Source organism: Neovison vison, chromosome 12 (genome assembly GCF_020171115.1).
Source record: "Neovison vison isolate M4711 chromosome 12, ASM_NN_V1, whole genome shotgun sequence".
Taxonomy (NCBI): Eukaryota; Metazoa; Chordata; class Mammalia; order Carnivora; family Mustelidae; genus Neogale; species Neogale vison.
The window spans coordinates 83,875,230-83,891,239 of NC_058102.1; the positions used below are offsets into that span (position 1 = coordinate 83,875,230).

The following is a 16,010-nucleotide window of genomic DNA, read 5'->3' on the forward strand; positions in this document are numbered from 1 at the left end:
CATTCCTACTTTTTTAAATTTTTACACTTTGCTTTAGCTTATTATCTGCCTTTAGATGGTATATAATGTGGATATCATGAGGGAAAAAAACTGCAGCATGAAAATTTAAGGATGTTGTAACTCTTCAAGTAACCTACTTAAAGAATCTAGTTAGAGTCTCCTTGCACTGTAAATACTAAAAATACACATCCTGTAAATAAGTATTTTTGTTAGTGAACTGGCACAATATTAAAACTATAAAGAAACAATCTATTTATTTACTTAACACCCTCTATACAACCATAATTTTATTTGTATGCTAATGAAGCAACCTTAGCACGTGGCTACAGAAACTTACGAAAATGTAATGTTAAAATTATGGGGCACTGAAGAATGCATCTAGATTCAGAATTTCAAATGACAGAAAATACCAATCTTTACAAGTGTACATCATTATATTTTTATTTTTGGAAAACGTCTTATAAATAGCTCACCTGAATACATTCTCATTACTTAAGTCACAATTCACTATATAGTTAATTAACTTATGTCTAAAGATAATCTGTTCTTGTATGATTTCATTTTCTTAAAAAGCAAAATACTTTATTTTCAATTAAAAAATTTACATATGAAAGTCAGACAGTAATTTCAGTAAAAATGAAAATCAACCACCATATCTTTTCTTGAGTTCTTCAACAGACTTATCCTTCAATCCTGATTTGTCTATGTGATTGAACAATACATGTGCAACTGAAAAAAGAAAAAAAAATTCATTTTAATCTCCATTTCTTAAAAACTAAGTGAGACAAAATTAAAGAGAGTAATCTGATTTATCAAATAAAACTTCTCATATTTTAAAGCAATAACCATTATATTTATAAATTCTAATCCAGATATTTAAAAAGCTAATCTGAGAAAGTTATACAGGAATCTAATAATGTTTCTTACCAGAATATTTTGTAAAAAATATTAACTTAAACTTAACTCATTCTGTCGTACTTTAAACATTTTGCCCCCTGTAACGAGCACAATTTATTTACTTAATATTTCAATTAACTTTTTCAAACTGAAACTATTCTAAAAGAAAATTTTGTATCCACTACTGTAAATTGAAACTTAGCAGTAATATCTAAAAAATGTTGGCCATACCTTTTTATAATATGCAATAAAATATGTAACTATTAAAAATTAAAACAAAACTTGCCTATAAATCATATAAAATCATCTTTTATACGACTGAATGGTCCACACTCAACGCTTTGGAAAACTCTGTATAATGCAACATTAACACTGGCTACTGGTTCTTACTGATAAAAAAAAAAAGGTAACACCAGCTAATATTGATCAAATGCTTATCAGGTACACTCTAGGAACCATTCCAGGTGCTCCCCATGTTTAGCTTAGCTGACAATGGTGACTCAACCAAGACAGTACTGTTGGTAGGCCAGTGTAAAGAACCAACTCACATTCTTTGAGTACACTTCTACTTATCACATTACAGTATCAAGAAATTCACTTCCTCAATGCATTTATACAGACAGGCTGTTACGCTCTAAGCACTGTTCTATGCCCTGAGGCCTAGAGAACAAGGTATACACAGTTCCTGCCGTCGTGGTGCTTTCACTCTATTAGGAAAGAGACATCATAAACAAATACATGAAATATTTTCAGCTAGTTACATATTATGAAGAAAAATAAAGGAGGGTAAGAAGCCAGAGGATGATAAAGGGAGGCAGGCAGTTACTTTGAGTAGGTCTGCTGAGGAAAGGGGTCTCTGAAGTAGTAACTCTGGTGGAAAATGAATGAAGTGAAGAAGCTGGCAAGGGGGAAGATATTCTGGGCTGCGGAAATGGCCAATTGCGAAGAGTCCAAGGCCAAAATAAGTTTACCAGCTTGGTATATCAAAAAATATAAAGTCAGTATGGTGGAGCAGAGTAATCAAAAAAAGTAGTGGAAGAGGTTATAACAGTCAGTAGTAAGAGTATTTTTCAGGGAACTTTAGGGACTGTTTTTGAGTAAAGATAAAACAAATGGGGGCGCCTGGGTGGCTCAGCGGGTTAAAGCCTCTGCCTTCGGCTCAGGTCATCACAGGGTCCTGGGATCGAGCCCCGCATGGGGCTCTCTGCTCGGCAAGGAGCCTGCTTCCTCCTCCCTCTCTCTCTGCCTGCCTCTCTGCCTACTTGTGATCTCTATCTGTCAAATAAAATAAATAAAATCTTTAAAAAAAAAAAAAAGAAATCTTTTAGCTTAAACCCTATTTAAAAATCATACATAAAATGATATGTCCACTTCTTTAAGTATAATACAAAGAGTATTTTTCTTAGTGATTCAGACTCATTCAATGTTGCTGCTAGAAACATAAAGAAACAAGAAAAGGAGCCCAAGGTATATTTAATCCAGAAGATATATGAAAAAAAACTGTGGAAAGAACTAAGATGCCCTTAAATGGACGAATGGATAAGGAAGATGTGGTCCATATACACTATGGAGTATCCCTCCATCAGAAAGGACGAATACCCAACTTTTGTAGCAACATGGACGGGACTGGAAGAGATTATGCTGAGTGAATAAGTCAAGCAGAGAGAGTCAATTATCATACGGTTTCATTTATTTGCGGAGCATAACAAATAGCATGGAGGACATGGGGAGTTAGAGAGGAGAAGGGAGTTGGGGGAAATTGGAAGGGGAGGTGAACCATGAGAGACTATGAACTCTGAAAAACAATCTCAGGGTTTTGAAGGGGGGGGAGTGGGAGGTCGGGGTACCAGGTGATGGGTATTATAGAGGGCACGGATTGCATGGAGCACTGGATTGCAAAAATAATGAATACTGTTATGCTGAAAATAAATAAAAAATAAATTTTTAAAAAATGGTACATAGAGTTTCTGTCATTTTTAAAACTAAAAACCTGATACTGCTGCATTCTGAGAATTTTTCTTTTTCTGAAAACTTGAGGAAAGCCCAAAACTCTTACCTAACTGAAGTTCCTGCACAGTCTGATTTTACTTAAGGTTTCCCTAAACTGACACTTCATGGGAAGAACAGAGATGTAAAAATAAATAAGGAAGAGAATTCTGCAGGTTCATCACCTGCCAAATGTCCCCCGACTCTACAGTCTGCATTATACTTCTTTTAATTTTCTGAAGACAATTTGCTCTTTCTCCTGCCTCAGAACTTCCACATACATCATTCTCTGGGTCTAACACTCTTCCCCAGCCCTTTCATCTAATTGACTCCCACACATCTTTGAGGAGTCAGGTTCCAACAAACAAACACAAAGAAACTGGCTCTCACAGAAGGGACTGGACCTCCCTTGTACCCACGCCCGGTGACATGCATCTGTGGTAGGAACCCTTAACGAGTCCCACCAAAGCAAGCTCTCAACCATTACGCTTTACTGAGTTTTCAAGTAGAAGAGTCCAGACATAAAGTCAGACTGCCTAACTTTAAATCCTGGGTCTGAAAAAAAAATGAATAAAAATCAATCAATCCTAGGTCCGGCTTCCTACCTAGATGACCTTGGTCAGGTGCCTTACCTCTCTATGCCTCAGTTTCTATCTCTGTAAAAAGGAATTAATAATCACACTTAAAGTTCACAATGCTGTTTGTTGGGGGTTAAAATATTTTATTCTACTTAACTGTAATTCAATTTAACTTGTGATTCATTTAAATTTAACTATATTATCTTAGAGTAAGTATTTAACAAATGTCCACTATATTTGTTGAATAAATGAAGGAACATGTCAGAATAAAAATCTGGAAAAGCTTTCCTCATAGACTTACTTTTTTTCTCAGGTTCTGACATAAACATCACTGCCATATCAAACCTTTTTAGTTCAGAAAGTTTTTGTAAGATTTCAAAGATGAGTGATGGCTCTTCTTTCCTGAAACAATCCAAATATAAAACAAATGCTTAATTAAAAGTAGCTCATGTAATTCTGTTTTTCTAACACAGTATTTCTAATTATACATAAATAAGGTCTCCATTTATCTTTTTTCCCTGGATGTGATCTACATTTTAAGTGCCCAAATGAAGAGATTTATCAAGTAACTGAAGAAATTATAATTTTCTTAAATGTGAGGCTTAGCACAGACTTTTTAAAATTTTATTTTTTTATTTAAATTCAGTTAATTAACATAGTATATTAATAGTTTCAGGGGTAGAGTTCAGTGATGCATCAGTTGCATATAACACCTAGTGCTCATTACATCTCATAGCACAGACTTTATTAATTTGCTATCACATTTATCACTTCCACACCTCCCCTTCTTTAAAAAAAAGTTTTAAAGTCCTTTTTCCTACTACCTAAACATTTCCCATATTATTGCTTGCACTTGTCATCCCTTCACAACTTCTGCAATGGTGAAATTTACCAGAGAGCTAATTTTGCTATACAGAAGGCAGTAAGTAATATGACATCAAGGAGAATGACTTTCCCAAACCACTACAAATAGCCTAACATTACAATATGCAGGTATAACGAAAAAAAATTCCACTTACTTAATATAAAAGTCATGCAGAATTTTAATGATCTGGTTGAATACATCAGGATCCAGATTTTTCTGAAACAACTTAGGATACATGGATGGTTCAATTTGCTTGGAAAAGATATAAAGAGAAAATTATATCACAGTAACATTTATATATCACAAATTATGTATATAACAACTGCTTAGATGAATATAGGGAAGAATACTGTTTATGCACTAGTGCTGACTGAGTAATAATGGGGTCACAGCACAATGTAACTATAAGTGAAGAACAAAAGTCGGAGGAAATGTTAGATAAATCACTCTGTTCGAGGCAAAGAAAAATCCATGAACAGAGAGATGTTCCCAAAGACAGGAAACTTGAAGACAGCTCTCAAGAAGCAATAAAAATAACTAGTTTAAAAAACAGAATTACAGGAGATAATGCATTTAGAATTAACTGTATACCAGAAAACTGTAAGGGATTATTACTATAACCACACTTGTAAAGACAATGCTAAAATCCATTATTTGGTGAACTTCCTAAGATCTGATCCTTTTTCTTGGAGCAAATAAGAGCTCACTTAAGAAAATGATTGTCTAAATATTGCAAGCAGTGCTTGGGGCACATGGAAGGCACTCAATGTGTTTTAACTTCTTTCCCCACCTTGATGAATGAAGAATTAAATTTAAGTTAGGATTTCTGAAATAAGATCAAGCTATTTTAAACCACAGAACTTAACACAGAACCTATTTCCAAAGGTTTCCCAGTCGCAAACATTTAAAACAGTCTGGCTGAGGTAATACGCGCAGGCAAGGAAGGATTCTACAAACATATTCTACAAAAAGCAGATACAGTACTATTGTACAGTACTAGCGACAAAATAAGTCCTATGACCTTCTACTTAAACTACAACTACTAGCCTCCTTTCTTACCTTCAAATACCGATACAACATATCCGGAGAATTTTTTAGTTGTCTGAAATCAGATTCAAGCTGGAATGAGTTTGCAGGAACTGGAGGAAGAACGGTTGTGACAAACTGTGCAGGTGTCTTATCTATCTCTACAGAAATCTTTTCACTGAAAGACTGACATACATCCTGTTTCAAGTTGACTGGAGGTCTGAAATATTTCAGAGGCATCAAACAATTAGAAAAGAACCACAAACAGTTAAAGCTTATACAAGGAAATGTCAATGGAGATTTTCAATTCCTGACTTTATTAATATAGTATTGTAACTATTTATATTCCACACGTAGTGAACTCTTCCGGCTAATAAAAATACACCTATATTTTTGGCAAGGCAGATAATGCTTTTGCCAATTTTTTAAGTATTTATTTATGTTCAGCTAGCCACTGTGTAGTACATAATTAGTCCCTGATGCAGTGTTCAATGATTCATTAGTTAAGTATAATACTCAGTGCTCATCATAGCACATGCCCTCCTCAATACCCAACACCCTGTTATCCCCCCACCCCCTTTCCTTTGCCAATTTTCACATGCTGGCTATGTAATGACTATTCTCATCTGTTGCGCTAAGTTAGCCTGGCCACTTTTTGAAGCGCATCGTTTCTATATACTGCATCACTACATCACATATATAGTCCCAGACACCAAGAAATGCTTCCTCCTTTTAAAAACATCTGTCTGGGGCTGCCTGGGTGGCTCAGTGGGTTAAAGCCTCCGCCTTTGGCTCGGGTCGTGATCCCAGGATCCTGGGATCGAGCCCCGCATTGGGCTCTCTGCTCAGCAGGGAGCCTGCCTCTCCCTCTCTCTCTGCCTGCCTCTCTGCTTACTTGTGATCTCTGTCAAATAAATAAATAAAATCTTAAAAAAAATTTAAAAAACTGCCTTCAGTGTTTTCCCCAAATCACTAAATAATCACTGTCACTTTAAATAAAACCACTAGGGACGCCAGGGTGGCTCAGTTGGTTGGATGACTGCCTTCGGATCAGGTCATGATCCTGGAGTCCCAGGATCGAGTCCCACATCGGGCTCCCAGCTCCACGGGAAGTCTGCTTCTCTCTCTGACCTTCTCCTCGCTCATGCTCTCTCTGTCTCTCTCTCAAATAAATAAATAAAATCTTTAAAAATAAATAAATAAATAAATAAAACCACTAAAATTCAACATTTTAAAAAAAAAACTTGGGGCACCTGGGTGGCTCAGTGGGTTAAGCCACTGCCTTCGGCTCAGGTCATGATCTCAGGGTCCTGGGATCGAGTCCCGCATCGGGCTCTCTGCTCAGCAGGGAGCCTGCTTCCTCCTCTCTCTCTCTGCCTGCCTCTCTGCCTACTTGTAATCTCTCTCTGTCAAATAAATAAGTAAATAAATAAATAAATAAATAAAATCTTAAAAACAAAAAAAAAACCTTTTTTTTTTTTTAAAAAGATTTTATTTATTTATTTGACACACAGAGATCACAAGCAGGCAGAGAGGCAGGCAGAGAGAGAGAGGAAGGGAAGCCGACTCCCTGTTGAGCAGAGAGCCCGATGCGGGGCTCGATCCCAGGACCCTGGGATCATGACCTGAGCCGAAGGCAGAGGCTTAACCCACTGTGCCACTCAGGCGCCCCCCTAAAAAAAAACTTTTAATAGGATTGCTGAGTGGCAATACAAGAATGTATGAATAAAGTTTCAATATCCCCTGGGGTGACTGGGTAGATCAGTCCTTAAATGTCTGCCTTCAGCTCAGGTCATGGTCCCAGGGTCCTGGGATCGAGCCCCATAACAGGCTCCCCGCTTAGCGAGAAGCCTGCTTCTCCCTCTCTCACTTCCCCTGCTTATATTCCCTCTCTTACTATATCTCTTTCTGTCAAATAAATTAAAAATCTTAAAAAAAAAAAAAAGTTTCAACATCCCCAAATAAACCTAATTAATCTAGATGTTTTATATTCTCACCATTAAGCAAACGCATGACTATTTTTTTAAATTCCACACATAATTTAAAAAGCCCACAAATAATCTTAGATATTAATGGCTAGAATAATGATGACTAATTTCTACATTTTTTATGAAGCTTCCTTTTAAAAATTTTTTTGACAGACAGAGATCACAAGTAGGCAGAGAGGCAGGGAGAGAGAGAGGGGGAAGCAGGCTCCCCGCTGAGCAGAGAGCCCGATGCGGGGCTCGATTCCAGGACCCTGGGATCATAACCTGAGCTGAAGGCAGAGGCTTTAACCCACTGAGCCACCCAGGCGCCCCTGAAGTTTCCTTTTAAAAACTTTTTTTGCTGAATTACAAAGTGAAATACAAATACTAAAGTCCTAGAATAAAAATGCAGAGAATCAATTTGTTAAGATACTTTCTTACCTCTGAATTTCCCACTATGGTATAGGAATAGTGATCACACCTTAAGCAAAACCTCTTTTACGATTTAAGTACAAATAAAAATCTGGAATGTAAAGTTGGGCAGTTCAAAGCACTATGGTGATAAGCACATACCAGAAGTCTCATCAGTAATACCAATTTTCTAGTGCATTATTACCACTCTAGATGAGTATCAAGTAAGAGTATTTCTTCTGGGAAGCCTGGGTGGTGCCGTCAGTTAAGCGTCCAACTCTCATTTCGGCTCAGGTCATGATCTCAGGGTCATGAGACCAAGCTCCACGTGAGGCTTATCCTCTGCGCAGAGTCTACATAAGACTCCCTCTCTCTCCCCTCACTCTCACTTCCTCTCTCTCTCTCAAAATAATTTTTTTTTTTTTAAAGAGTATTTCTTCTACTCACGGCAAGACTGAAGTATCACTGATTTCTTCTATTTTCAATACTTTTGCTTTCGGAATATCACTGGTGGGCAAAAGGTCATCTTGGCTTGAATTCTTTTTACTCGCAGCGCCTGCACTTGCTATTCTGTCTGCCAGGTGACTAGGGTTGTTCTGTGGAGCGGCAGCTGCGCTACCCGGCACATCAATGGTCTGGATCAAATTACCGGTCTCTTCAATAGTAACTTTCTTGAGTGGTTTCTACAACGATTAAAATCAATTCTTTAAATCAACATAAAGGTTTCCTACTTTAGGGTCACCAATTAAAAGGCTACAGTGTTCTTATAACTAGTATCGGCTCCCTATTTAGAGAACGTACTTAGATTTTAAGTTCACAGACTAACAGTGTTAAGTCAGTTCACTGATGGCAAGATAGACAGGGGTCATACTCTGAGAATACAAAGAATAAAAAAAGATGCACAGCACCTAGAGTATGTAAGTCTGAATGGGAAAAAGAAGAGCTGTACTTATACATAATTTCAAGGCAATGGGACGCATGCTGTGAAAGGGGAAAGCACCACATGCTAAGAGAACACAGGGAAGGAAGACAAACAGTGGCATCAGGGGAGTCATCACAGAAAAGTACACATGAATGGCAATGTGGAAGGGCACAGCATGGTCAGTGGAAAGATGAAAAGTTCATAAGGGCTAGAGCAAGGGGAGGAGTTGGGGGGACTAAGCCTGAAAGGCTGTTTAAAGACAGCTTATAAAGGAATTGTGTGCTATGTCCAAGAGTTTGGACTTGACCCGAGAGGCAACAAAGCCAAGAAAAAGTATGGCCAAATCTACAGTGAACTAAGTGAAGGCAAGCAGAACAAGGTCAGACAACAACCAGCACTCTGTATGAAATAGACTAACATTAAAATCTAAGTAGATTTTAAAAATAAATAATTAAAAAATAAAAAACACCTAAGTAGATTTTCTAAACATGCAGCCGCTGGATGAAACCAGCCCAGAATTAAAGATCTGCCAAATATGTTCACAAAGTTGGTAAGACTTGACCATAATTAGTTTCTAATGTAACAAAATAAGTAGGATTCACTGTTTATTTCAATCATTACAAATGTTAAACATGTTCAATTTCTTCTAGTTTACATATAATACTGTTATTTTTAATTTTAAAAACACTCAATTTATTCTTTTTTTTTTTAAGATTTTTTATTTATTTATTTGACAGAGATCACAAGTAGGCAGAGAGGCAGGCAGAGAGAGAGAGGAGGAAGCAGGCTCCCTGCTGAGCAGAGAGCCCGATGTGGGACTCGATCCCAGGACCCTGAGATCATGACCTGAGCCGAAGGCAGAGGCTTAACCCACTGAGCCACCCAGGCGCCCCCCCTCAATTTATTCTAAGTGTTCATTTCAACTGTATGGGTGAATTTTAAATCAAAAAGTTTTAAATATAAAAACTTTAGACATACATATTAAACTCAGTATTAAACCCAGACATTCTATTAACATAGCCAAGATAAGACCTAACAGTTACAACTGAGTGTTACTGGATGAACAAACATAAATTTTAAAAAAGCGATTAGCAAAACTGTTAACAGAATCCCAGCAGCCGTTCTATTTAAAGTACGATCATGTTAAGCTGAATTCTTTGCCTTGCTGAGAACTCTGAACAGCAATAGTTTTCTCTGAAGATACTAACCAAGAATGGGCACATGTCAGAGCTGCACAAGGGACTATGATTTCTGACAGGTAATAAATCACCGGACTAAACCAATACAGTCCCATTTAAAACAAAATCCTTTCAAAACTAACAACAGATGTATAAACATGATCCTAATTTAAAAATTCCTTAATCGGTAGTCTCTGTGAAGTGTAGATCTATGAGTGGGTACTAGGAGCTACTAGTGCTGAGGGCTACTGATGGTAGCCCTACTGATGGGAGCGATAGGGGGGATGACAGTATGCTGGTTAACAGGAGTGAAACACAAAAGATATCACTACAGAAAGATTTAAGAAAATACGAAAGGTTCAACTAACACTTTCTCAAAACGAAGATTTAGATGCATTTTATTTAGCTCTATGCTATGGCCATTTCAAGAAAAGGAAGAGAAAAATAAAAATAAAGAGAAAGGGAAAAAGAGAAGGGAAAGGGCCAAGTAGAAAGATGAAATTTTGCTGTAGAAAAATGAAAATAAAACAAAATAAAGTATTTCAGCACAGACTATGAGATCAGGAGACCCTTCATTTACTACCACCTACCCTGGGTCCCAGGAGAACTACATCACTGCTCTCCTAGATGCTCTCTGGAGATGATTCGCCAAAAGTACCCCCAGGCTGTCAGCCCGTGAAAGGCAGACTTCCCTGGCCTAGGCTCTCATTTGACTCAAGTAATGCTAGGACTCTTCCTCCACTTCCTGGACCTTCCTCTCTTCCCTGACCTTTTTCCCAGCGGTATGGTTCTCTCACAAATATGTGACTGAGAAGGAAATTAATATTCATTTCACCTAAAACCGCCTTAGCATTAATGGCTATTATTTCCTTAGTATTTCCAAAACTAACTTGTGAGTTATCCTCAAGGGGAAAAAGTAAGGATCACACAGGGATTAGGTAACTTGTCCAAGGGGGCTCAAATCAACTCTTGAAACAGTACACCAAATGGCATCTTCTATCTTTTAGATAATGCCCACATTTTTATTATGAAGACCTACTACAAAAATAAACGCAATTTTTCCCCTTCCTGCTAAGATACTGGTTTATTTTGTTTGGGAACATTTACAGAATAGTGCACCCCAGATCTTTCATTTCACAGAGGTGTTTTAAGATCTTGCCACAAAAGACTTAAATGCATGTTGCATTTTCAAACTATTAACATAAACTGGTTTTTAAAGTGAGGGAGAAGAGAACCCCACAAATGTATAAAAGTCCTTATATACTGGCCATGGGACATTTGATCTACCACACGGCTATGTTTTTATAATTATGGACAACAAAGTCTGACAAATGGTTTTTTAAACCTTATCAATTTTTTGTGAAAATGTCTTACAAAGATGTAAAAGTTTAAACCGCGTTTTTAAAACTTTTCATTAAACATTTGATCACCTTAATTGAAAAGAGTAGCAGCACATTAACATAATGTATGAAATGAATACAATGTATAGAAGCAACTAGATTTATGCCTGTCCCGAAACAAGTATTGTCTCAGAAAATCCAAGAATAAAGTCACAATAAGAACACTGGGCGGCGGCGGGGGGGCACCTGGCTGGCTCTCAGCAGAGCACACGACTCCAGATAACAGGGTCACGAGGTGGAGTGCCTGCACTGGCCGTGGAGCCTACTTAATTAAAAAAAAAGAAAGAAAGAAAGAAAAGGGGGGGGGGAAGAACACTTGAAAAGCATTTAATTGAAATTTGCTGTTACTAACCTGAAATATGACCTTGACAAAACAAACTTTCTTTGCTTCATTTTCTTCCTTTGTAAAAGGAAAATAAAAATACCTGCTCTGACTTCCTTATAAAACTAAGGCTCTCAAAGCATCCACCATGCAGAACAGTTACTTCCAGGAGGCAGCAAAAGGATCATGGCCAGTGAGGGGGGGCACGCAGGGGATTTCTGGAGGCTGACACCTTTCAACTTCTGACTTAGTTGGTGATTTCATGGGTGTTCACTTTATAATTATTTTTAAAATCTTAGTCTTGTGGACTCTTCTGCATATATTAGGTAAATGTTAGAAATTGCCATAGTCATATCATATATATATATATATATATATATATATATATATATATAAAACTTACAGATAATAACCAAAGATTCAGCACAAAATAAATTGCTAAATTCATGCCAGCTACTCTTTCTGTTATAATACTACAGAGAAAAAAAACTGGCTTTGTTGGACTTAATGAAAAATAGTACGGTATACCAAAAACAAAGTGCAATATATATTTTTAAAGACAATTTGCTTATACTAGAGCTCTGCCTTAGGTGAAATTTTTTTTTTTTTTTTTTTAAAGATGTAGCCAGGGTATTGAGCGTCTTGCAATGTAAGGGTAAACCTGGCTCAGGACACTGTACCCATCTTCAGGTTTCTCAGGATACCCCTATGATGGGTATGTCACTTCCGCCCACTGAGCTGGAGAGCAGGGGGGTCTCTAGCAGAGAAAAAATGAGGCTGTTTAAACAAAGGCAGACATACACCACTTCTGAGGATGTGCACTGTACCAAGACCCCATGCTGGGTTCTCTGAGCCATGAAGCATACCTCTTTCTTTCCAGCTGATCTGAGCCCCAAGCTGTCCACAAGTTGTTTCATGAGTTATGAAAATACCTGAACCAGGCAGGGCCCTGTCATGTCTTCAGGTACAGGGTACAGGGCTCCCCCTTACCCTTGGGGATCACCTAAGCATGTGGGAAATCCTCTGCCAATCAGGGACCAGAGAGTAGGGAAGAGTTCAAGGTGGTGGAGAAATGAGTGGAGGGTTTGTTTTAATTCTGCACAGTCTATGCATATCAAAATAAACCTCCATTCCTCCCAGAGCTTTCATGAGATCCAGAAGCTGGTGCCGCTCCCCCTGAGGAATAGCAGCTCTGATCTACCAAGGACACAAAGAAGGGCAAGGTAATTGCTGTGGCCATTTTCAGCAGTACCCCTTTTGGGAAGCTTTTTTATACAGCATTCTCCCTGGCCTTACCTGTTTTGTGTGTGGTGCGAGATGTCTGCTGTGTTACTTACTTTCAAAGTGCAAACTCTCAACCCAAGAGCCTATAGGCGTCTCTATTTTCACTATGTCATCTTGGCTGTGCTTCCAGAAGCCAAAGTACTTAAAGGCTGAGGACCTTAGGGCTGTGACTGTATATTTCTGGGAATAACATGGAGAGGATGACACCACACTCCATGCTGAAGCCTCCTGGCCTGGCTGACTCCTTCCAGAACACCTCTAGGTGGAATCATTGTTGTTACCTCCTTTCCTGTTTCCATTTAGGCAACTAACCTATTCATAATGTCTACAATAATCCTCTCAACTGGAAAATGTGAAATGCCGTCCCTCCAACTTTGCACTGTGTGCTTTGTGCAATTTTGAATGGTCTTAGGAGAAGGTCAACTTCCTAACTCATCACTGCTCCATCTCTGTTGGTAAATATGCTATATGCAGAATCCCTCCAGTTGTACCCTGGGTAAAAATATTCTGAATTATCGGAGGTGATAGATTTGTAGTAGAAAATGTACACTAGCAGTGAAATCATGAAGAGAGAAAAATCAGTTCTACTGCAGAGCCAGTTCCACACAAAGTCCTTCCGCTGTGTTCTTATGAGCGGGTTCTGCTGTGTCCTGAGTCACTGTTAGAACTGATCCTGCCTCTCATGATACATCGTGGGAATTCTATAGCACACATCCAAACACATTCGTGTTCATTATTATTTACAATTTTTGTCTTTTTCCATACTACATAATTACTATGTGTCTCACAGTGTACTTAAATCAGAACTACCTATGAATTGATAAGATAAACAGAGCTGAGCTTAGTTAATGTTTGTAAGTAATAGGTTCCTCCCAGAAAACACCCTCTAGGTTCTTCTCCCAAGACTCCAAAGGTCCCCACCTCCAAGAGGTCCCTGAGGCCACTGACAGAACTTCCAGAGAGAAGACCCTTTTTGTCAGGGAGGGAAGCAAAGGAAGAAGATCGTGCACTGGCAAGCAGAATTTTTCCACAGGAGTGGCTATGATTCTGTGTGTGGAATGGGCTTTTTAATCTCATGATTCTCTCTGTTCTCAATGCACAAACCAACTCCTGTAGCCACAGAGGAGGGACGCAGGGTTACCCTGGACACAGATGCCTGCCCGATTAGAGTACATGACTTTGTTAGTTTGAAATTACTTCTGGTAATCCTCTAGGATGGAACCCCAGCTGTTCCACACTGGCAGACATGGGCAGTGACATGTGGTGACAGTAATTTAACCTCCTGGCCTCTTTTCCCCCAAGCTGCAGGCAGCACCCAGTGGGGGGACAGAGTTTTCTGGCACTGATGCTGCTCTCTGGGAACCTGGCAGTAGGAGAGATGGCAGGTGCAGATGCTTATTTTTCTGGGGTTCAGCTGTTGTTGATATTGGCTCTTTTGTCTGTCATAACAACACAGCTTTCACTTCTGCTCTGCAAGTCAGTATGGTGACCAGAGAACCCCCCTTTACCAGGACCATCCTGCACGTGCTACTCCGTGGGCCCCCCCCCCTTTATCACCATCCATGGGCTCTGAACCACCTCCACTCCCTGCACTTCAATGGCCCTGGAAACCACCCACACCACCCCACTCGCACCACCTGATAAATGATCTGAGCAGTGTGAGTGGACTTATAAAGCACGTTCATCTTACTTTTGTCGTTGAGCTTAAGTGCTGACTTTAGATCTAACCCTCCAGAGAATGCAAGGCTATTATTATAATAAAATCACAGGGGTGCCTGGGTAGCTCAGTGGGTTAAAGCCTCTGCCTTCAGCTCAGGTTATGATCTCAGAGTCCTGGGATGGAGCCCCACATTGGGCTCTCTGCTCAGTGGGGAGCCTGCTTTCCCCCACTCTCTCTGCCGCCTCTCTGCCTACTTGTGATCTCTGTCAAATAAATAAATACCTTTAAAAAATTTTAGAAAAGAAAATATGTAGAAATATTTAAATTTGTAGTGTTAAGTCAACGAAAAAGTTATCCCACAATTCTAAACAGCTGAATTTTCCCCATTTTTATTATATCAATAATCCTAAGAGTGTTTTTTAAAGATTCTAAAGAGTTTATTTATTCAACACTTTGTCTCCAACTCTTATTATTATAACACTGATATTTAAAAAGGAAAAAATGAAAGAAAAGTGTTTCACTTACAGTTGACCCAAGATGAGATGGATTATCAATAGGTTTTATCACATTTTGCCTTTGTGTAGAATCGAGAAAAACATCATCCCAATGTCCTTTCTCAATTAAGTCCTTGAAAATAAATTTGTAAGCATGACTACCAAAATATATATTCTCAAGTTAGTTATATAATAGTAATGTGTTTCTGTTTGAGAAAACTAGACCATATTTTGGTGAAAAAAATACATTACCTTTTTAATTTTGGAAAGTTCAGTAACTGCTTGCTTATTCCCAGGTTCCAAAAGCAAAACAGTTTCAAAATCTAAAGTGAATTTTCAAGAAACAGAATAAATTAGTGAAAATATTTACAGAGTTCAAGACATGATACATTTAGTTAATAACCCAGGTTTCTCTCTAGTTTTACTTAGCATGCAAGGAAACAGGTTGAGCAATAAAAAGAGCTAAACATTGACCAGGTGCTCTTCTAGTTACTTTGTGTGAATTCTCGTGTGACCCCCATAACAACCCCACTTTTCAGATGATACAACTGAGGTCTAGAGATCATCTAACTTATCAAAGCTCCCATTATTAAAAAATGACAGGGTTACTCACTAAATGTTAAGACAGAATCTAAGAGAATTCCATATAATGGAATATTATTTGGCCTTAAACCTTGGAAGACATTAGCTAAGTTAAAGAAGCCAGACACAAAGGGACAAATACTGCATGATTCTACTTATATGGGGTACCTAGAACAATCAAATTCATAGAGACAGAGAGTAAAATGATAGTTACCAGGGGCTAATGGAGGAAGGAGTGGGGAGTTTTTGTTAATGGGCAGATTCTCGGGACTGGATGATGAAAGAGCGCTGCAGATGTGTGATTGTGATGGTGGTGGTGACGGCCGCTCGACAGTGTGAATGCACTTAATGCCACTGAATCGTACACTTAAAAATAATTAAGATGGTAAATTTTATGTTCTGTATATTTTACTACCATTTTTTAAATGCATGAGCTAC

At 38.4% G+C, this 16,010-nt stretch overlaps 1 protein-coding gene across 2 annotated transcripts in view; it reads right to left on the reverse strand.

Moving 5' to 3' along the window:
* Positions 1-415: 415 nt before the first annotated feature.
* RPAP3 (RNA polymerase II associated protein 3) overlaps positions 416-16,010 on the reverse strand; it is a 41,764-nt gene continuing 26,169 nt past the window's right edge. For both annotated transcript variants that reach the window (XM_044227085.1, XM_044227084.1), the window contains 7 exons: positions 15,243-15,313; positions 15,022-15,123; positions 8,178-8,413; positions 5,386-5,572; positions 4,481-4,578; positions 3,763-3,863; positions 416-729 (listed from right to left, as the gene is read on the reverse strand). In XM_044227085.1, the coding sequence (XP_044083020.1) occupies positions 644-729; positions 3,763-3,863; positions 4,481-4,578; positions 5,386-5,572; positions 8,178-8,413; positions 15,022-15,123; positions 15,243-15,313 (881 nt within the window). In that variant the 3' untranslated portion in view covers positions 416-643. The remainder of the gene's footprint in view (positions 730-3,762; positions 3,864-4,480; positions 4,579-5,385; positions 5,573-8,177; positions 8,414-15,021; positions 15,124-15,242; positions 15,314-16,010) is intronic.